The sequence below is a fragment of the Pezoporus occidentalis genome, unplaced genomic scaffold, assembly GCF_034315485.1.
Source record: "Pezoporus occidentalis ecotype Australia unplaced genomic scaffold, CSIRO_AGI_Poc_V1 ctg15, whole genome shotgun sequence".
Lineage (NCBI taxonomy): Eukaryota > Metazoa > Chordata > Aves > Psittaciformes > Psittacidae > Pezoporus > Pezoporus occidentalis.
This window is the reverse complement of record NW_026913316.1, coordinates 5,430,856-5,454,214: the sequence shown is the minus strand read 5'-3', so window position 1 is coordinate 5,454,214 and position 23,359 is coordinate 5,430,856. Positions and strand designations below refer to the sequence as shown.

General features: G+C 41.5%; 1 protein-coding gene across 10 annotated transcripts in view; it reads left to right on the top strand.

Annotated features, from left to right (window-relative positions):
- Positions 1–335: 335 nt before the first annotated feature.
- Positions 336–23,359, top strand: part of COBL (cordon-bleu WH2 repeat protein) — a 159,206-nt gene continuing 136,182 nt past the window's right edge. For 2 of the 10 annotated variants that reach the window (XM_062610920.1, XM_062610925.1), the window contains exon 1: positions 380–624. In XM_062610920.1, the coding sequence (XP_062466904.1) occupies positions 581–624 (44 nt within the window). In that variant the 5' untranslated portion in view covers positions 380–580. Of the gene's footprint in view, positions 625–23,359 lie in introns of all 10 variants that reach the window. The other 8 variants (XM_062610924.1, XM_062610923.1, XM_062610926.1 and 5 more) reach the window with 7 other exon arrangements.

Below are 23,359 nucleotides of genomic sequence, written 5' to 3'. Positions count from 1 at the left end.
CCCGCGGGGGTCTGCCTCGGGCAAGCTCTGGTTTGCCCAAGTTCATAGCGAAAAGGGTGCAGGAGCTGGACTCTGTCGCGTCCCAATCCTCCAAGTTTCCCATCTCCTCCTTCTCCCCCGCCACGGCGGGGTCGGCCCGGCCGGTTACATGGAAACGGGCCGGCAGCAACCCACCTTCCCGGGCCATTGAGGGGGCAGCGTCCGCCGGGCTCCTTAGCGCTGCCCGCCCCGCCGCTGACCCCAGCACAGGCAACCTCCTGCTCGGCGTACGCAGCTGAGCCCCTAGCGCGCGGGGCGCGGCAATACTCCGCTGCCGGCCTGCTAAGGCGGGCGGGCGGGCGGGGGCCGCTGTGTGCCGCCTGGGCAGGGCACCTCATCCCCGCCCGCGGGAGCGGTGGGTGGCGGCGCCCCGGGCAGTGCCGCCCGGCGGCGGGGCGGGGAGCTGGGCCGGGCGGACGGGAGGCCGGCGCTCACTCGTTTTCCCTCTTGCCTCCCTCTGGATCCCCCAGCTGCCGACCTTCGCCGCTGTCCCGCTGCCGGCCCGTTCCGTCCCTTCAGAAGTGGCGAGAGGGGCGCAGCCATGGAGACCCTTGTGCGCCCCGGGGCCTGCAAGCCTCCCACTGGGTAAGCCCCGGGCCGGACCGGCCGCCGCTAGCCTCCGCGGGCAGGAGCGGCTTCAGACGGCGACACCGGCCGTGCTGGCCGGCGTGCTGCGATCCCGTGCTTTCCCTGCCTCCCTCCGAGCTGGCGCGCAGGTGTCGACCCCGCCGTGCTGAGCACAACCCTGGGTGGCGGCCGATAGGGGAGAAGGGGACACGACCGGGCAGCGGGGCGAGCGGCGGCAGGCTGAGCCGGGCTGCAGGAGGGTGGAAAACGGCTGCTTCGTCTTTTCCTTTTGCAAGGGGCGCTCCGACCCCGCTGCCCCTCCGCCTGCAAGACCGGGGCGGCTGGAGAGCGGGGTTTGCTTTGCTTTGGGGGTCATGTCTTGCAGCGGGCTGGCCAGGCGCGCCACGGCGCTGAGGCGGGCAGGCGGTCGCCGCCTACACCCTTCGGCACGGGCCGCCGAGGTTCGGAGCTGGGGCAGTGGCTGCGGGGAGCACAAGGGTCTCGAAGCGAGCGCACCCGGTCCGGCGGAGGGAGCCGCGGCCGCAGGGGTCGGTGCGCCCGCTGGCTTGGGTGGTAGCGCGCAGCCGCCAGAAGCCTCCAAAAGGGTCATTCAGCCGTCTCGGCCGTGGGTCCCGCTGCCCTACGGCAGGGCCTTGGCGGGGGGAAGGAGAGCAGAGCGCTGCCGGCCTCGAGTTAAAAGTGCTCCAAATGGTCAGAGGTTGGTGGGCTGGGCGGCTGTAGGTGCCCCCCGTCCTACGTGTTAGGCAGCGCTTTCGCAGCAGTAGTGCTAAATAGCAGTCAGCCCTTGGGTGACCCACAGGTGGATTTGGGTTTTTGTCAGGCAAACACAGAACACGCTAGCAGTGGATTTATTAGTCTGTTAATTAAGGGATGAGAGCAGCAGCAAGATGAAGTCCCAAGCGGTCTCTTTTGTCAGAGCAGGAGCTGGGCAAGTTTTAAGAGCTGTGCTGTCTGCTCGCTGCAATTTACTGCTCTACTTCACACTGTGCAGGCTGGAAAAGGCTGTGATTGCTTCTGTAGCTTTTATAGTTTTACTTATAATGTTTATGCCCTAAATTTATTTTCAGCGAAGTAGAAAACAGCTTTAAAGTATGTTATGATGGGCTACCAGAGTTTGTTAGGTTTAATTTCCTTAGTTTCTGTGTTTGATAGAGTCTTGCAGTGCCTAACTCGGAAAGTAGAACAGGGAGCACTGTGTGAAGGAATTATGTTGTTGCTAGTGCTTTAGTAATGAAACTGTACGTGTGCAGTGTTTCTTTGGCTTGCAGAGTATGACATAACTTGCTTTTTTTGTTGTTGTTGTTTTTGTGAATAAAATGGTTAACTCAAGTTAAAAATCAGCCTGTTTGATCATGACCTTTTATGCTCACCTGCTGTGAAGAGCAGTGGATGCAATGCACCTCCCTTGTCTATGTTTAGGTGATACGATAGTACATCTGCTTTCTAAAATCCCAGTAAATAAGAGATCTAGGATACCAATTTACATGTGTGCTTTGAAGAGTAGCTATCATTTCTCGGATGGAGTGCTGATTAGCAATTGCCTCGATTGCTGTTTCTAAAGATTGATTAAACAGTTTGAATTTCCAGTGAGAAGGCGTGTTGTCCCTGTATCTCGGAGATGAGCACTGTTGTTTGAGGACGCTTCTGACCAAACCTCCTGAATCCTGCATAGCCAGTTTCATCTGTGTAAACCTGTTCACGGCCAGATTCTGATATCACATATATGATCAGAAATTACAGTAACTGCATTAACTTCAGCCAGATTCTTCCTGACATGGCTCAAGGAGGCAAATCCAGTCCTAAGGTGAAGATGTGCTTGCAATATTGTGTAGCAAAGTGTGTGGGTGCTAATCCGCTTCCCTGGAAGCTGATGACAACGCCATCATGTGCACCAGTGGGGATTTCCAGTCTGTTTTGTCTGAGTTGGTTTCATGTCTTTAAATACTGCTTGTTGCCTTTTCTTGCAAGTCACAGGTTCCCAGCCTAGATGTGTCAGTGCTATTAGCAGTGAGCTTCACATAACGGTTTGTAATTCCCTGAGTTGCTAACGTCCATACTGGAAATGGGTAGGTGTTTGGCCCCTGATCAGGTTTTATTCACTCAATGAGAAAATCAGCTAGGGCCAGGGAAGTGCAGCAAGAGGACAGATTCGTCTGGCCTTGTTGGTTTCTGTATGAATCCACGTGTGAGCTACATCTATGGAGAGTGCTGGGAACATTGGCATTTAAGGCTGCTGTGGCAGAAACACCTTCCTTTCATGGCAGAAGAAGTGCTATGCACGTTTCCAGTTTATTGATTGCAGTTATGAAAGGGAGGTTAAGATGACCACAACTTCACAATTTTTAACAAAATTTAGTCAGACTTGTTTTGTCTGTGTAAATCATTAACAGCAACATTATGAGTTTCCTCTGTTAAACTGAACAGTTTTAACATGTTGTTTGGTACAGGGTACAGCGGCTCTGCGCTGTGCTTTACACAGATAAATTGACTACATGTGTTTCATAGTGCGGCTCTTTGAGACCTGCATTTAAAAGTGGGACACTATGGTGGGATTTTTTTTGTTTTAAATGGCAAAGGAAAACTGCAGCTTGTACTGGTCTTGCAGAGCTTTTCCCATTTCTCAGCACCAAGAATTTTATTACTGCTAATTGGTAGGCATGAGTTTTCTAAAGCTTTATTAAGTCCACAGTGCTTTATTTAATCAACATTTATTTTGGCTTACGAAGGTGAATTTAAGACAACCAGCAGAAGCAGCAGCAGCAGGAATTAGGATTTATTCTATGATCCTGAAATGGGTGCTAGAAGAGAGAAATACACTTGTTTAAAATCTTCTGCTTTGGTGTCTGCATCTGCTCTTACTTCATTAAGGAGAGCAGAGATGGGCTTCTCTGGATGTTCTGATCGTTGACTTTCTTGACCTAACATGGGAAGACAGACATTCATTGGTCATAAGTGGCATAGCAGGCCCAAGCTTAAAATGAGGACTTGGAAGGGTCAGTTCTGTTCTGCCCTGTTAGGAGCCTCACAAGGTGAAGAGCATCTTCCCCCTGTTGCTGAAAGCATCTCCTATCTATCTCCCATGGAAACTAGCCACAGTTCATGGCTCCTTCTTAATGCCTTTATGTCTGAGCGCAGAAGAGCTCCCTATGAGGGTGGTAAGCACTGGCACAGGTTGCCCAGAGAAGCTGTGGATGCCCCAGCCCTGGAAGTGTTCAGGTCCAGGTTGGATGGAGCTTTGAGCAACCTGGTCTAGTGGAAGGTGTTCTTGCTTGTGACAGAGGGCTGGAACTAGATGATCTTTAAGGTCCCTTCCAGCCCAAACTGTTCTGTGGTTCCTCTGGTGTCGAGCAAATGCGGGGAAAGCCTCTGTGTTAAACAAGATGTATGAGTGTTTTCTTTAAGTAGGACCTTTATTTTCTGTGCTTTAACTCCTTCCCTGTCTCACAGGGCCTAATAGTACTAACAAAGGCAGGCGCACATTAGCACACCTGCTTTGGAGGGACTTACCTGTGGGATTGAAGCGGCCCTGGAAGTCAGATAAAGTCTGTGAAATGTCAGTAATGTTTACATGCAGAACCAGGGAAAGCAGACTCCCAGATGCAGAGCAAGTTGCCCATCTCAACTTGTTGAAACCTTTCCCGTTCTTTTATGCCCTCTCTGCATAGTTAAGTGGGCTACTTTGTGAAACTGCACATCTAGCTTAAGAGGAAAAGAAATACCCTGTGCCTGTGCTCAGGGTATTATTTGTAAACCTTGTCTGGAAAAGCCTGGAGGGCAGAGTTCTCAGCAGAACATCTGTGTGAGTGTCTATAACACTGGTTACGCTATATTACACCTTCAGATGTTACAAGATTTAGGGTATAAAGAAACAACGATGTAGTTAATTTTTTAAATCAAAATTGGGAAATGGAGCTATCTGCATATGTTTCCTCTGGTTTGTATTAATACGAGATTTCTGTGTAACATGCAGAGTACCGGATGGCAATGGGCGATGGCTGCAGTTAAAAATGTAGAGTAGCAGTGTAGTACTGGCTTTGGAGATTGCTGCCTTGGCTGGCTGCAAGGTTGGTGCTTGTGCTTTTGACATTATCCTTTATGCTGTGTTCCTTTTGGTATGTGCACTGCTTCCATAGAATTCAGGCAACGCTTCTTATGTGTACATCTGAGACAAGGAGCTTCTCTGTAATACGTTTTTCTGGTACCACAGGCAATGTCAGCCCTATCTTCCTCTCACAGGTAGTTTGGGTCCAGAGTAGTTTTTTCTTTGTCAGTGGAAATACATCACATTACATAAAATTCTGGTAACGGTGCACAAGAATTGTGCATGTTTTTGTGTAAAATGGAACAAGGCAGTTTTTACTGTTTTTCACCTCTGTGGATATAACTGTTGAGGTGGAAGACGTCCGTGTTTTTGTTCATGACTAATACCTCAGGGTTGCTGAAGATAAGCAAGGTAATTGTAAGAAAAAGCTAAATGGTGAGTTAGAATGCAGTGTAATCCAGTCCTGACAGCTGTTCTTTCTGAATTCCAATGTCCCATTTCTCCTGTCTTCTTTTCACTTTTTTTCCTTTTGATTTCTTTCAGCAAACTTAGTTTTGTACTAGAGTACAGGATGAAATAGATGGCCCTCCATTTCTGGGCTGTCTAGAATATTCAGGGTTTGTTTTCACCCTCACCATCTCCCACTCATGTCTCTCATTATTTTCTTTCCTCTTGATATCATTCGTAATTTTTCATCTTGTTCTTCTATGCCACTCCTGCTACTGTAAGATGAAATTGAACCTTCTCTTCCCTGCTGTCACCTGTCTTGTTTAGTCTTCCTGTCTTTCCCTTGTAATTTCAGATTCATTTGTCTGCAGGTTTTGCTCCTGTAAGTTTACATCTTCGTTAAATTGCTTATCTTGATGAAAACACTTTACTGCTCTGCTGAAGGTAGCACTATGTTTTGGTGGGACAGATATTACTTACCACCCCGTCTGGGCAAGTTGCAGAGTATGGTGAATTTCAGGATGTTGCACTAGATAAAGGTGGAGAGAAAGGGGTTTAGTTACAACTTAAAGCACTCTCACCTTTAGGTGATGGTGACCATTAAGGAAAACCAACTATTGAAATACCTATTTTGAAGTCAGTTCCCTAAACAGATGGCTGCTTTGTGTGTAGTTTAATCTTGCTAGGGAAGTGGTATATTGCTTTTTGCAGAATAATTCAGATCGCAGTGCATGATTATAGCCAGAATGAAGGGATTTTTCCTTTTGCATTCCAGGGAATGAGAATTTTCATGAATATATGTATTGATCCTTAAACATCTATGGTATTTTAAATGCTTAAAGACTCCTGTTGTCACAGACTTGAATTATCCTGTTGTCACAGACTTGAATTTTCTTACAAGCATTTGTGAAGGCTTCCTAACAATATTCTTCTGGGTTAAAGAATTACGTGTAGGAGACTCCATTTTATTTATATAGGCAAAAATGTGAACACATTTGCATGACGTGCTCCAAAAGCAGCCAGGAGGCCTGTGGCAGAGTTAGGGAAGTACCTCACTTCTCCTGAATCGCAATTCAGTGCCTTAACAAGTATTCCCCTGTGTCTGGCCTTTAGCTACTCTGTTAGCATCAGCAAACACTTGATTTTCTGGCAAGCACTGCATTCTGTATACTGCAGCTTTTTGTGTTGCTCTGGCATTGTGGTTTCCATGAAAATTGACAGCTTTCACACTTTAATGCTGCTTCTAAGAGATTGAGGGGTCTTTAGAAATCTATTTTTCCATAACACATTAAGCCAGGTTCTGTATTAGAGGCTGGGAATTGGGAGAGACTTAAAATCTGTGTTTCCAGCTAAAATTATGATATAAGGACCTTTTAAAAGTAGCTGCATTTCCAGCTAATGGAAATTACAACCCTTATTAACATATTAATCCTCTTACTGTATAGAGTGTTTCCAGAGCTGTTAGTTGCCCAGTGAGCCAGGCTGCTTATCATTAAATAAGCAGTGCTGGGAATAGTGTATTGTTGTCATAGTTTCAGCATGAGAGTGTCAGCAATGAGCTGTGGACTCAACCCGTGCCAAGGGGTGAGTCACAGAGATTGCGTGGCAGGGCCACGCTGCGATGGCAGTCACACACAGTGTCTCTTACCCACTGTAGTCCCTTTGCACCACAAATAACTGTCTTTTTGGTTTCATTAATCCCCCAGCTAATGAGCTGCCTAAGATGCTGTGCATTTGTGCAGAGTAGTTGTCGTAATCAGAGAAATGGGGAAGAAAATGGATTGAGAACATTATTTCTGTGTTCCTTGGCTGTTACTAGAGCTCAAGGACTGGGAGTATCTGTGGGACAAAAAAATTAATTTCTTGCTGCTGACCCTATAAATTCAAACTGATATCTGCATGTTAAGCTGTGTTCTGTGTGTTCATCAGATGTGTTGTATGAAAGAGAGCTGTTGGTCTCCTCTGACAGTTTCAGTCATGAAATGTGAGTTATAAAGCTTTCTTTAGTAGTCAAAAAATAATAGAACCTGGTATATGATTTCTTCTTTAAAGCAGTGAGCATCATTAAGGCAGGTAGGAAAGTTGCAGCTAAACTGAGAACTTGGTGTAAGCTGGGCCTGAGGTACTTGCAGAGGTGCAGTAGATGGGACTGTGGTTTTGGGTTCAGTTCTGTGTTCTCTGCTGTCTTATTTTTTATTAAAGGTGATTGACCTGTGCATAAATTTTAAGGTTGATCTGTGAGTTTCTCTGCCTCTCTCTGTGGGTTACAGTGGTGCATGGAAAGTGGAACAGATAAGTAGGCATGATGGAGAATCCTTCACCTAAGTAATCAGCAGCCAGGTAATTAGGGAGTTTGCTTACAGAAAACCCACAATCAAGGACCTACTTGACACAGGAAGGTCTGAGGATTAAATATGCAGTAGCTTTTACTACACTGAATTGCCAGGACCACCCAGCAGCCTGGAGTCCTCCTTTTTCCTTCAAGCAAGAAGCTGGCATGGAGCTTGAGCAAGAAAATTACATTTTATGTTATCAGTGCTCTAAATATAGCCATACTACAAGGTTCAACAGCAAGTACCAATCTACAAGTACTTAATCAGATAAGTGTTACTTTTTGTTTTCACCAAGGGTGACCAACAAGCAGTACAGTTCTCTGTTTGCCGTACCTGTTTTCCTTGCTGTGTGTTGGGTTTTATTTATATAAATGCACATTGATCTGATCCAGCTGTTACTGATGTTTTGTTGTGAAGTTGAGCCAGAAAGGTAGAACTCTGTTGTTTTTCAGTAATTGAGGGTTAATGACTTATTTATTTTGCAAGACCACACAAATGTGTAGAGATTTAAAGTGGGTAACATTGATGGTTGATGAGATGCATTCTGAATTTTCAGATGTTGTTTTAATAAATGTATGCACTGCCATTCATCGTAAGACCTCTTTATAATTAATATATATATTATTTATAATTATTTTATATAATTTATTATTTATATGTTATTTCTAATATATATTAATACTTTTTGTGAATATTTTTTCAATGGTTTAATTAGACTAGGGAACAATGAAATTCAAGGGCCTGGATATAAATGCATCATTGATTGGTTGTTGCCATCTCTCAGGTCTGAGAGTTGTTCCTGGTAATCTGCTGGTCCCCCTTCCTCTGAAAAGGGAACAGGCAGTTTGGTTTTTTGGGAGTAAGATTTCTCCTTGATACTTGCGTTATGTGGTGTCAGGAGATGGTGTGGTGGTGACGTGAGCAGGAGTTTGTCCTCCCAAGGTTGTGTGAATGTCCTCATGCTGCTGTGTACGTAACATCCACGAGATGCAGAATCAGCTCTGTCAAATCCGCTGACTTCTCCAGGGACACAAGAGGAAAGCTGCAAAAGAGCTCTGGTTTAGATTATCTAGATTACTTCTGTTTTAAAAACTTGCCTCTTCCTTCCCACCCCACACACCCCATAGTGGGCATTCTCCTGTGCTCATCCTAGAGGTCTCTTGAAAGAAAATAAAGTAGTGAATTCTGTGCAAGATCCTTTAACAAACTACTCCACCTTTTATTTCAGTTGTGTAGTATTGTTGAGTTACAGTAACAATTGATTTTTCCTGCTTTAGCATGTTCCAGAAAGATAAATAAAACCTCCAAGTTATTTTATAATAGAACATTATTTATTTTGTTCTTATTTATGTGATTAAATAGCTTTTCTTTCTGCATTTTTCTTTTTTTGTTTGAGGTCAGTGTATGGCATATGCAGCAAAAATACCACATAGGTAAATATATCAAGAATGGCATGTGTGATCTTACTGTACAGAACTTGTATTTTCCCTTCTGTTTTTGTCTAAGCATGCCACAAGTGTTTGTCTCCAAAATCAGTAAAGACTTTCAGCCAAATTTGAAGAAAAAACCTGTTTTCTGTGCTTTTCTTTGATCTCTCTTGTGGCAGTGCTTTATTTCTGAACAGCACAGCAGTGGTTCTGGGTGCTGATGAGAGAATGTCTTGGTGTGAATCCAGATGCCTTCTTTGTCTTGTCTTTTTTTTTTGAGTAACTTTTCGTGGTACTTGGTACCAAGCTTAAACTTTCTTGGATACCAATTAAATTATTCCTGGGTTCCCTGGTGGTGCAGCTCGTGTTTCAGTGTCAGCAAGGCTTTCTCTGCTCTAGTGGAACTTGCAGTGTTGCTCCCAGTCACTTCAACGTCTGCTTTGATCAGTCCCTGCTGGAGCATGGCTTTCTCCTTGGGAAGGAGACCAGCCTTTGGCTTCTGCTGTGATTAAAATCTTGCTACTGTGACACTTTCCGGTGCTCCAAAGACTGACTCTACCAATTCATTAAATAGTAGCTACAAATAGGTCAGATCATGTTGCTAAACTGCTGGTGTTGTAATTAAAACAATTACTTATTTTTTCTTTTAATTACCTCTGCTTCTTTGCGTGTGTTGAACTGGAGAGACACTTGGTCATCTCATGGCAACACAGAGCAGCACTGCATGCTAAAATAGTATTATGACATCAGATGTGCATAGCTTTCTGCTTTTCAAGACACAGCCTTTTTACTGTCTTGTTTTACGGCTCCTTAAGGTCTGTTGTGCAGCTTCATTCCTTGAGTGGTGCCTTGTCCAGAATGGGACAAACTGGGACCAGTTTCTGTCCTTACTGAGTCCCGAACCCTGCCTGTATCTAGTGAAGCTGCAGGTCCTTCAGTGCTGGGCTGTGTGTTTTACTGGACTTGCCTAAGGTCAGCATGGCACAGAGATGCTGGGGAGGAATCAGCATGTGCTGAGACATCGTCCTCAAACTCCATCAGGACTTCTATAGGCCAGAAGGTATTTTTACGCCAGTTCTTACATTGCTAAGTGGAAGATTGCTATGTGCAGATCAAATCTGTTGCTCCTGAATATAATACGGTAATGCAGCATTACTTTCTTCTTAGCAAACCTGGCTTTTCCATTATGAGACAAACACAGATGCATCTGTGTGTAATGGATAGAGTCTCCAATATCAAACGTAAAAAGAAAGAAAACAACAGTTACGCCTCACCTTCTGTGTGTAATTACAGAACAGTATTTTATCTTAAATTCAGAGATTTGTGGATTTTCCAAATTACTGTGTGTTTAGGAGGAGGATAAGAAGTTATACTTTATACAGTTTTAAGTAATAAATGTAATTGGCTTATTTTGTCCCTTCATTTTAAGTCCTGCAGATTGTAACATCTTTGTAAAACTATCTAGAAAGAGACTATGTAAGCACAGGTTTAGAAATACATGTTGATGATTAAGCTATTTCATGACAAAAGTGAAGTTGCTGTTCTTCCTAACTTCTAAATAAATACAGTTAATTATATTTCCCTTCCAACTCTTGCACAGGTTTGTAAGAAAAAAGAGAATACCTTCCTGAAAGAGCAGTTATTCTGCAACTAGCATTTGCCCCATTTTTAACCTCACAGGTATCAGGAAACATTAATCTTTCAGGGAACATTGGTTATACCTCTGGTGAAGAATTTTTTTAAAAGGTTTATTTTCCTCCAGCCTCATACAAGGCAAACCAGGGATTTACTGATTTATTTTTTTTTTTAAGCATCCTTTTTTATTTATTTATTTATTTAGTTAGTTAGTTATTTTTAGTAACAGGCTGTTAGCACAGTATTGTACAGAACGACCAGCAGAGGCTGGGCAGATTTAAGTTTGTCTGTACCCATGGTTTATCTGACTCTTCTGGGACAGAGACTGAGAGTCTGCTTGCACTTGCCAGAGAGTGAAGAGCCGCAAAAGCACTGGTTAATTGTTTAATGCAATATTGGAAATGGGGCTTTGGTCATCTGCTCAGAAGCAGCTTAAATTTATATGACCCATTTAGCATGGAGGAGAGCAGGCATGGCTGTGCTCCTGTTCCATTAATATTCAGCTTTTAAGCCAAAGGGCCTGTGGGGTTTGTATTTGCTGTGCTTTACTTGCCGTGCTGAGGTGTGCAAATCCCAAGCAGCTCAGCTGAAGTCTCTGGGTCTGCTCCTGCATCAAATAGGTGGGAGAGGGACCGGCGTGAACAGATCGGTAAAACAGTTGTAAGTGCACACTGATCTTGTCTCTTTGCTGGGCTTCTGGTTTATATTTTATGTTGCCATAACAAAACCTGGGTATCTCATTTTAAAGGGGAATATGGGTGAGTGTGTTTAGGTAAAGACAGGTGAATTCACTGTCTATATTTCCCTATATTCTCTGCCTGTGGTTGCTTGTATTTATTTACATGATGGTAGACTTCAAAGTGCCAACTTTCCACGAGTATTTTACAGCTAAAGACTTCTTGACCACTAACAATATTTTCATACTGGTTAAGTATAAGGAGGTCACTTGTTTCCGTTCTCACTTGTTCTTTTTTGGGAGACCAGATAGTAGTAATATTTCTGTGAAAAGCCCACAGCTTGTCATGCCATTATGCCAGCCTTATTTAAGAATACTGCTCATCTATACAACTGTTTATTGTTTATAATTGTGTATTCTCAAATTAGCCATAGTTATTTTGGAATGAAATCTCTTTGCATTCAAGTGGTTAAATCCCATACTTTAACCTATTAAAAATGAGATCCAGGTTTACTGGAAAACATTTTATAAACATAAAACTGCCTGAAGTATAAAACCTGTTTATAGATACCATAGATTTCTTGCTATGAAAAGCACCGTAAATTCCCCATGTGCTTCATTTTCATAAGCAGCTACTTGGAAAGAAATATTGCTTGTGGTGCATTGCCAATTATCTGTATACTAATTTGCTACCTGAGAATAATTTCAGATTTTAAAATTCAGCTTAGTATTGAATTTGGGGGGGGGGGGGGGGGAAGGTCCTAAACTACTTAATATTTTACAGTTTGGCTTAAATTTACCTGGAAAGAAACTGGCAACGCTGATATTTTTTTGCAGGGTGTGGATGTGAGAAATAAAGGAAGGAATTAACCTTTTAAAAAAGTGGTGTATGTATGAACGGTTTTCAGTCATTATTATGTATGTAAATTTCCACTTACTTGTGTTGTTACAGGTCAAACAACTGTTCTGTATATAAAATATTAAGCTGTCTTCACTTAAGTAGTCTCTGTGTGCAAAACTTAGGTGCCAGATTTGAATAGGAGGCCATGTAGGAGGACTGGGAGCAGAGCTCTGTTCTGCCATCATTCGAGGGGCACAGGTAGAAATCAGCCCTTCACGTGAATGATCCAAATAGCTGAAAAGGGGAAGTACATTCTCTTGCTTCTCTTTTACGGGTTATCATTTGTAGTTTGTCCTTTTGATTAATCTCAGAGAAGTAATGTAGCCTGTGCTGTTTTTTTCCCTAGCAGGTGTTAATGAACATGTCACTAGTGTGGAGACCGAATTTGCCTTTCCGGCTTGGCCAGGAGGGGGTGGGCCGAGTTACTTGGGAAAACATAATGTGGAAGCTCAGATGTCGGAGAAGCCCCTCATGCTCCACTTAGCACCTGGCTATCCCTGTGCAACAGTATTTAAATGTTTATAAATCTTTCATAATCATTGTTTATTTGAAAACAAAACCCCAAATCAGCAATAGGGGTTTTGCAGCTTTAAATTGCTTTCACCAAGCATTATTGACGGTTAAAATGTTAAAACACCCTAGGAGGTCTTTTCTCAATTTTCTATGCTGCTTTTCTCTTTTACCAAGGATACTGTCACCATGTATAGAAAGAAAAACTGTAAGTTCAGTGGCATTCAGTTGTACTATAGTGATGCTGAAGAGACTAAAAACAGTATTGTTCCAGCAACCAGGTAAATTTTCTAATAAAATTCGTGGAGCTAAATGAATTGGAGATTTCACATTCCTTCATTTTCCATTTTCTGAGGTGCCTGTGATTTGGTCCTTAGTGCTTATCACAGAAAAGTACTGAATTCTTCAGAATTAAATTGTATGAACTGCTTTGTGTGACTAAGTAATACATGTGCAACTAAGTGATTGAGAGTGGTGTTTGGAAGGAAGGATTGGGTATAAGTGCTTCATGCACAGCTCTAGTCCTAGCATACAGGTGATCTCAGTAGCAAGCCTTTTTATCAGTGGGTACAGGGGAGAAGTGGCGCATATCATTAGTCTGTTCTACTGCTCATAGAAAAAAATAGATTCTCCTTTTATCCTCCTGGGTTTGTAGGCTCTCTCAGCATTTAAAATCAAATATGTGCCTATGTTAGGATTCTTTGAAAAATTACGGCCTATCTTTGGATTAATGTGTTCGTATTTCACATGTAGTTGCAGGTGGAAGATGAAAAGGTGTGCTTTGGGCAGAATGTGTTGAATAATACTGGAAATAAATGCTACTACATGGGCCTTGCTTCTGGAGCCAGCATGTCCACTGTGTTGTACAGCTGTGCCATTCCTTCCAGAATTGTTCTGCAATCTATTTACATGGAGCAAATGTTGCACTCATGGATGGATTTATGGGGATACTGATCTGGCAGACCGTGCAAGCTTGTAGATTATAAAATTTGCCGTACACAGGGAAACTAAGTGTTCCCAAATAAAAACTCTCTTTATTTAGGGAGGTGGTACTGTGAGTTGAAATAAAATCTGGGACGTGGCTTGTGTTCCTCAAAGCATGCGTGGGAGATGAAGAATGAGGGATATCTGGTTTCATTGATGCACAGTAGCGTGTGGACATCTGATGAAGGCTCAAAATTGCCTGAAATTCTGTGTTAGCTTGTATAGCTCTGTGATTTAGAGGCATGGTGAGAGTGTTTATGTGGTTTGGCAGTGGTGCCTGCAGATTTCATGTTTTTAATAAGTTTGTCTTAATGTATGTATATGTCCCTGGAGCTCAGAGTAAATACAGCCCACTTGGAGAAAACACTTGGAAGAAATGAAACTGTCCCTTGATCGTGAAGTTTATTCCTCTTGGCTTGGCCTTTTTTATTTTTTTTTTATTCCCTCTTGAAAGTTTCTGATTTTGTGGCATGACAGAAGAGCAGGGTTGTGTACTTGAATTTGTGTCTGGAGTAAAGTTATTGCAGCTTGGGGACTGCATTATGAAAGTGGTGGAAGGAGCTCTCTGCCACGGCTTGCTGTCTGATGGCCACGGTTTGCTCGGTCTCATGCTCTTGGGTCCTTCCAGGTCTTGTCCCCAAGCCTGTAGCTCTTGGCAGAGCTGTAACCCCCCTACAAGTAGGCTTCAGCAGCACTTTGATCTGCTAATGGGGTCCTTACTGCTGACATTGGACCAGAAGGTCCCAAATCCAGCAGACCGAGGGAGTGCATGTAGAGGGTGTATGATAAAGGAAGGGTTTACAAGTGCACAGATACGTAAATTGCTTTTTTCAGGCTGCTTGTATTTTTTATTATTTTTTTTCCACTTACACCTTTCAGTTTTCTCTGCTGTCTTCTCTCACTGGGGGTTCCTGTGCGGCAGAAAAAAGAGGAGAAAGAGGTGTTCACAAAATAACAAGTTAACTTGTGTAGGTATAGTAATAATCATAAAGGTCTACATTATTATATGTAAATTTTACAACCAGTATATTAGAAGAAACACTTAAAAATCTTAGATTTAGCTTATATGTAGGATTTAGGTAAGAATAGAATTACTTCTTTTCCCTACTTAGTCCCTTAGTTTTCAAGCTTAGACAATATAAGTGTATTCTGATACACACCTTTGTAATTATATAAAATTGGTAACATGCCATATGACCTCTGGTTACAGATCTAAATACTGGCGTCAGTTCATTTATTATGTTTGTGTGTGTTCTTAAATCAGTCTGCAATTCATAATGTGCCATCTTTATTACAGTTTGCATAAAGTAATGTATTCTAATAGGGCAGTATTTCAGTGAACACTTAAATGAGAGAACTGAGTAGGTCATAATACAGTTATTTTTTTACAGTGAAAAATGTTTTTCTTTTCAATAGCATTTAATACTTCATTGCATTAACCTATTTTTGTCACAAAGTGGCTCAGTTAATATGTACCTATTCAGTAGATGGAGTTATATTGATTTAATACATTACTTTTTCACCCCACCTTGAAACTTCAAACAAAATCAAAACATGTGCAACTTTATGATACTGTTATATAAGTCATGAAGTTCCAGTTTAGTAATGACATTAAATGTAGTATAGAAGGAGCAGGGACCTTTTAATCTACAAAATTGACTTAGTCTTAAGTTAAAGTTCTGAATTGTACCGGTGACAGTTTCATTTTCCAGCAAAGTTGAAAGTAATGTTTTAATGTCTGAATCCATTTTTTTTAAAAATACATTTGTGAAAATAGGAGATGTTTCACTTTATGTAGCAGAAATACATGGCATATCTTGCATGTTTTGGTTTCATAGTGAAGAAATTCTAGTTAAAATAAACTGCAGTGACTTACCTTTTTGAGAAAGGGGGAGAAACGATTTTTTTTTCTTCCCTTCTAGATCAAGTTTTAATGCCCAAAGGTTTTTTTCCTCTCTCAAATCCTTCCTGAAATGACCAAATAAAAAAACTTCTGTTTTGCAAGGCCTGCTTTTGATTAATTTGATTGAGTTTTATTTACTTACTTAATCTGAACCATGCCTCCTTCTTATCATATAAAGTCGCTTACTGTTGCTAAATATACCCATGTAGTTTAAAGAAGCAAAGCTGTGCGTGAGTACGACCCATTCAGAGCGGGGTTGTGGGGTAGGGAGGGACCTGCTGGTAACCCGAGAGCAAGAGCAGATGCTAAATTAGCAGCTGGATCGTTAGTAACAAGTCCACAAATGTCTGCTGGGAAATGATCTTCTTTGGACGCATAGTAGCGTGGGTGTGTGGGTTATTCTGAGATTCTAGCATCTAGTTGCTCATTACCCATGATTCAGAGGAAGGTCGTGGAGCCACGAGGATTTTTATTAGTGGGGTGACTGGCAACTTGTTTCCATTGAAAGTACAGGCTGCATTTATAAGTTCTTATTATTGTGTGGCATATTTTTATTAAGACATCAAATTTGAAAATGACTGCATGTACAAGGAGGTTGCTGGCAGTATTGTAGTTACAGACTTAAGTATAAAACCCCACTAAAAGACCTGTAGAAAAGCAAAACAATATGATAAGGGTGTCAATAATCCCAGGGTTATGTTCCATTTCCACCTTTAACATAAACAGGTATTGAGCACTGACTGTAGTCCAAAATAGATGATTGTGACTGGATGGGAAACGCAATCATGACTGAGTAACAGGGAGTAGTAAATGATGTGTGTTAAGTGGTAGCCAAACAGGAGAATTGAAACAAAAGATCAGCAGGGAAAAAAGAAAAAAAAGAGCTGTCAGAAAACTGTTCTTTATTTGGGAGACAAAACTTTAACTTAAATTTATGTCTAAGTCTCTTGCTAATACATGCTTTGAAATCTATCCGAATATTTAGTGTAGTTTGCCTTCAGTCTGCCCTTTCGCGCCCTATAACTGCAGCACACCTTTCCCGCTGCAGTACTGTGGACTCAGCTATGATGAGGAGTATGTCTGGTTTTACTTCACATTGGAAACCAATATAGTTCTTTATTCCATAAATCAATGATTATGTAAATGTGTGCACCTACCAGTCACCATTTTCCCACATTGAAGAACATGTTTGTTTTTCATTTAGTGAAAATGATTCAATTTCCTAGTATAAACAGGGACAAAAATGATAGAGATGGATGGGAAAATGCCCCATACCATGGCCCTAGTGTTAATGAAAAGGTTTGTGTTTTCTTCTTTAATTGGGGAAAAAAAGCCTTGTTGTGGAGGGGGAAAAAAGACTTCCAGCTGACTAGTGTGACTATCAGCCTTGTCATCAAAAGGGTTATATTCAACAAAGTGAGTTTGTGGTGTTTGGGGACAGTGTCTGTGATTTAAATTCCCCCTAAACCTAAAACTCCCCTCTGAACTTCTGTCTAGACACCCCCACAACAGTGATTTAACGTCTGAAGGTGTTGTATCCTGTTCAGTTATCCTCTTCTGGTATTTCCATACCAGTGCCAGGAGCTGAAGGTCAGGCAGAAGTTAAGGCTTTGGGGCTGGCAGTGAGGTTTTCGGAGGGCAGGAAAGGGTCTGTAGGTCGTAAAGATGATTCTTAGAGGAGCCCCTTTCTCTATGCAAACCTCTCGCTTATTTCAGAGGGAGATGCACAAGCTGGATCTCAGTTTCAAGACTTTGCTATTCTGGGAGAGGATGAAAAAGAAACTTTCAAACAACCATTTTCATTTTAATGTCCTTCTCTGCTAAACAACCTGGCAGCTAGACTAGGTCTTCCCTCGCTTCCCTGAAGAATTAAGGATTGGTGTGAAAGAGGTAACAGGTTGAAGTCATTTGGTTACTGTTGGAGTACAGAAGCCCAAGGAAAAAAAAAACATAGCCAGTTTTGGACGATGTAGTGGCTATTTATGTTAGGCTAATTATGGTAGAATGCTGAGTTCATATAACTTGGCAGAAAAAGGTGGAGATATTGCTTGGGTTTTGTGTGTGTGTATATATACATATCTAACATTACCGAGTTTTAATTAACATGTTAATGTCTATGGTAGAATAGTGCGTATGTGTGAAGGCCATATAGTGTTACTCAGTTCCAAGTACACGTGTGGGGGTGGTTTTATTTTGGGAAGGAAGAAAAAAAAGTTACACTCTGGTAGCTTTTTGACAGGGAAGTTAAGGAGTGTGATCCTTCAGTTGCCTTTTGGCAAGGAACTGTTTTTCCATCTTCATATACATGACCATAATTAAGCATTAACGGGAAAACAAAGTAGCTTGTTGTAAATCCTCCAGACAATACATCCCATTCTAGTGGAGATTCATAATGTTCTGCTGCATAGCTGATGTGCTCGATGAGGCTGCTGTCTGTTGTGAAGCAGGTGGAATGGAGAAAGAATAGAGCTCTTTGTGGTCACCAGGCTAAGGGCAGCTACAGGTTTGGTGTTTTGAATTTGTTTGTTTTTAATATATGTTAAATATTTTTTTTTTTAATAAATTCGTGTCTTCCCCCATACAGCAGTTTACTGTAAGCCTTTGCCACTAGCAAAGAGGATTCTTCAGGGTGACACTAATGCTCGATGAGTGGTTGGGCTGTTTCTGATTACAATTGTACAGGTTAGCCAATTCACTCTGTGTACTTTTGTCTTGCAGTATTTTCTAAATGATAGTTCCATGCAGTTTTCTTACATATGCACTACCATGCTTTAAGCCTAAAGAAAAATTAGCCTTTGCATTACTGTCTGTAAAATCATGTAGTAACTCAAATAGTCATTGCTGCATTGATTTGTATCTGCTGTCTTGTACCTGGTGTGTTAGTTTTGAAGCTTAGGATAGTATCTGCTTTTTTCATTTCCAGTGTTTAATGTGAGGTCTAAATATGAGAATGCACTGCATAGTCTCAGCATGTGAGCCTCTGTATTCGAGTTTGATTCTGCTCGCTTTACTGAAAGGCAGGACATATCCAATGTACCTTGACACTTCTTGAAAAATTTTGTTTTCTTCATAAACAGGTCTTCTCTTCATTCAGGACCTATTTGATCAAATTATTCTCTGTTTATTTGTACCTGTGTGTGTCACTTTCTAGTGTTTCCTAACTTCATGGATGATGTGTAATAACAGCATCATGAATGATCTGTAAAGCTCTGGATCAACTCCCAAGTCATTTTACAGCAGACTGCAGTCCATTGTATATGCAGGGAAGAAGACAATCTTAAGCTTCACTCTTTGCTGATTTATATAGGTGTTAATTAGGAAGATTTCAGTCTAAATTAGTGATTTGAGAGACAGTGGTCACTGTTCTTTAAGTGATGTGAACCCTTAATAGAGCATTTTAAAATATATAGTAATTTTAAAAAAGCACTATTAATGCAGAGAAAATGTTTATGGTTTATCATCATTAAACATCTGTGGGGACTGTGGGAGCTAGCCTGGAAGGCCTGACTCTCCAGCCTGAGGATTTGGCCTTCAACACAAGAGCTTGGGTTGTGTGCAAAAGCCAGCAAGGTCAGCTAAGGAGTCTGCAGAACAAACCTTTTAAGATCACATGGGCATGAGTTTAAACAGCATTTGGGATTACACTGTTTTCCAGGTGTATTCCTCTGTATTCTGTCAAATTCCGTATCTTTTTGAAATTGTGGTTAAAACAGACTCTTCCTTGGCAGTGGCTGATTGAAGTCAGGTCTTTCTGTGGATTTTTGTGTAAAGACCCAGGGGCTACTTAAGTGCTGCATCTTCTGGGAGAGAAGCAATGCAGAAATCACAGTGATTGTGTGGTTTGATGCCTCCTTTATCCTTATTCTAGTTCCTGAGCTGCTGCCTAAGCTTAAATACCTCAGATACAAGTTACAGCAGCCCCTTGAAAAGCTTTATTTGTACATCCAGACATTGTATATACTGATCTTTTTGTTTTTTTTTCTTTTTTCAGCAAACCCTTTGCATTGGGGTTGCAGTGGGAAATATTTTCCCTTAGCAGGCAGTCTAATATATTTTTGTAAACCTTTTTTAGAAATAAGAATTGCTACACAAGGGCTAAGCTCAGAAAGGAATCAGTTTGTGTCTCTAGGACAGGTAGATTCTGCAAATGCAGACCCAACAGGAAATGCCCTGTAAACTCAGGTCCCACACATCCAACTGGTTGTTGTGCCTGCATTGCATCTTGCTGGTTGTGGATCTGGGACAGTTTATTACACAGTTCTGGACTGCAAGGCTAGATTAAAATACAACAAAAATGAGCACTCAAAAAATGCCACTGCCATTGGAAAAGAGGAACAGTTGCTCACACTGTGTGTCTTTTGATGTATTTATTCAATTCAATATAGTATTGTCCTAGCCACCTACCTACTACCATGCAGTAGGTATCTAATGGGTGAGCAAAGGTGCTGTTTTTTCATGTTGGAAATTGCAGTGGATTTTTCCAACAGATCCAGCTGCTGGGAAATCCAGTTTATGCATTCAGACAAAATCCTCATGTGTTTTAACACATGTGAATGTAGGTGTTGAAGGCTGAAATAAAAAAAAAAAAAGGGGGGGGGGGTATGCCAGTTCTAAGTTTGAGTTCTGTTCCAGGTTTCTGTGAACAAAGACCAAGGAGGCCTGACAGGGCTCGATGAGAAGGGAGGGTATTAAGAAATGCTCCTTAAAAGGTGTCATAAACCTCTGATATGGGAGCCTCTGCACATACTCCCTCCTTAAAGGTGTTTCAGTGGTGTACCTGTTTTTCTGTGTGTTTTAACACAGATCCAGTATTAGGTAGGATTTCTCCTCCTCCCCTTGCTTCCCCAGCACATTTCATACCCATCGTGTTTCTCCTGCCAACTATACCTATCTCTCAAGTCTCTGTCCTGCTTTTTCACTGAGCTGGGTTTCTGGCATGTCACACACCATGTTACTGCTTTTGACTCCCTTGCTTCATGGTAAAGCCCACTGATGCTGAGTTCAAAGCGCCCGTTTGGGTGATGTGCCCTTCTGTGCTCAGCAGGCAGGTGTAAAAAATCAGTCTGCTCCTCCGTGCAGGATTATTCTTGGCCAGAGTGTTTCTAAGGTAACACAGGTGTTGCCATGTATAAACCCACTTCAGAGGGGAGGGTGTGAGCAGGCTTCGAAAGAAGCGGGCATAAACAAGGCAGATCCTGTACGTTTCTGTGGCACAGTGATCCCATGAAACCTGCCCAGAAGAGAATCCAGCTTTGTGGAGAAATTGCTTCATGCTGTGTAAACTGAGGTTTGGCTCCAAGAGAGTATTCCTTTTTTCTGTTTTTTCCTTTTTTTGGGTGGTTGTTACTTCTCTTTTATATCCTTGCTGACTGCAGACAGAGTAGCTGTTGTGATTTAGCTACGAAAGACTTAGTGATCACCAGCTATGAATATAAATCCAAGATCAAGAAAAATAAAGCGGGGCTCTGGTGCCAGGACAAAAATTGTTTCTATTTCATTGCCCCAGAAGGATGAATGAAGGAGGTTCGATACTTGGGCAGTTTGTACTAAGCTGCTGTTTGGAGTGATTTCAGGTAAAATTTTCCCCAGGTAGGTCACATGATGTATTGTATCTACCTGGAAATAAAAACACCATTATAGGCAAAGTGGTATAAATGTACACCCTCAAATGAGTTACTTTAGAAAAGAAAGCTGGTCTGTCTGGATTTTGTATTTGAAGAAACGTATACAGCAATACACCTGAGGTAACAAGCGAATGAAATCTCTGCTTTTTCACCCACAGTTCAGTTGTGATTTCCAGCTTTCAGTTTCATACTGATTTTTGTACGATGAGTTCCTCTAGTAGCAGGCAGGTAGGTACACATGCTGACTTGTAGGTATGTGTTGAAATACAGTGGTGAGGGCACAAACGAAGGTGTTCAGAAGCAGGCTGCTGCTCATAATAATAACTCATGTGCTTTGAACATCTTAGCTCCTCCAAGTATGTGGGATTTTGATTTGACTGGAAAGGGTAGTTGAAAGCAAGAGATTTTACAGAAGGTGTCATTTGCCAATCTCAATTTGACCAGAGATTTGCCAATCTCAATTTGACAGCACAGGAGACCATCCACAACCACAAAACAGAGGCAATAATTTTTGTCCAGTGTCTCTTGGTGACACTACTGTGAAAAGCTAGGGTTTTTCTTTTCTGATGTTGAATCATCTTGTGAGACAACATAAACAAATACTGTCTCATTAATGTTTTTGGCATTTTTTTTTCAGTTTGAGAAAATAAAATACATGTGTTTTTTTGGTTTGTGTGACAGCTGTTATGTAATGTGTGATAGACTTGTCTGTCCTTGCTTAATGCTAAATTTTCACCATAAAATACAGAAGTAGTACAGATTGTCTTGGAGATTATGACAGTTGGGGACTCTAAACTTTATATAGAGACACAAACTTCAGAAGCATTTCTAAAGTGGTAGTGTTCTGTATTTAGTCTTAGACCAGACTGGTAATGGGAGAGAATGTGGAGCTCACTTTCGGGAATTAAAGCAGACTAATGGAACCAAGGTTGCTTTGCTATTGCAGAATATCAGGGTTTTTTCAAGAATAAATTTTTAGCTACATAAAAGAAACATACTTCAGTAGGATTCCATTTTGGCTCTTGGTAATAGCTCATCCATTACTTCATTGTGATCTGGGGATGATCTGGGGATCCTTGTTTTAGCATATATTGTTTTTGGGGACTTTCATATACTTCATGTGCCATGTGCTTTCTTGATGAACTTGCGGACCAAAAGCTTAAAGAAATCTGGCTGTTACTATTAAAAAAACAATTGTCATTTTGAATTAACCCTGCAACGTGTCAACAGGGTTCTTTAGTTTTCAAGCTGCAGATCTGGATCAGACTAAATGTTTTATTTCAGTGTATCAGAAACAGATCTGCACCACTGCTGTGACTGGTGAGAGTATTATTTCCAATTGGACAGGTGTCAGGTCTCTTTCCTTCTATTAATCCATCTTTTAGATCCTCTGCTAGTGCAAAACTGTAAAAAACAGTTTTTCTAACAGCAGAGTGGGAAAGAGCAGTTTGTTTTAGGATATCCCTAAATGCAGAAACTATAAATGTGAATTTTTTTTTCCTCTCCTTTGAAACTCATGTTCAAACTTTTCTATTAGTTTTCTATCTTAGTAGCTGGCATCAGATGGAGAGATATGAGAAACAAGAGTTATGATGCTGATTGACTTCAGGTGAGACAGTGGCACTGCCAGGATGTCTTACTATCTAGAACAGAAAATGAGTTCAGGATTATCTAGTCAAGAATTAAACCAGAGATGAGTAAATTGATGTAAGGAGAAATGAACCACTGCTTCTGGATCTGGATCTAACTGTATGAACTGTATGATACAGTATGAAGTATTTTTCTGTCAGTGAGCACTTTCCACAAAAATACTAATAAACATTCAGGAAGTTGATTATTCTTTGTCTTTATTTAATAAATGAGTTTCTTATTCTCAGCAACATGATGCATAATCCCATTACATTGACTGTAAAAAACCTGCTTCCGTTTCCCTTTCTTGTTCCAAAATGGGGTACTGTACAATACTTATTGTCTATGCCACAGGAGGAGACACAGTGGTCTTTTTTTTTTTTTTTTTTTTTGCACACAATGGCTTACTTGTGGTACTGAAGATTAGCTTTCAGCAGATTACTGAAAAAGGAACAGATACACTGGGTATCTGTCAGTACTAGGTTTCTCTGCAGGCTCTTTTCATCTGGAAAGCATGGCACTTTAAACAGCCTCCTGTTAAGTCTGTAGAGTGTGACTTCCATAATTAAAAACATAGAAGTGAGTTGTTTTTAATTGAGGGCCAAGCTGTGGAATGACAGG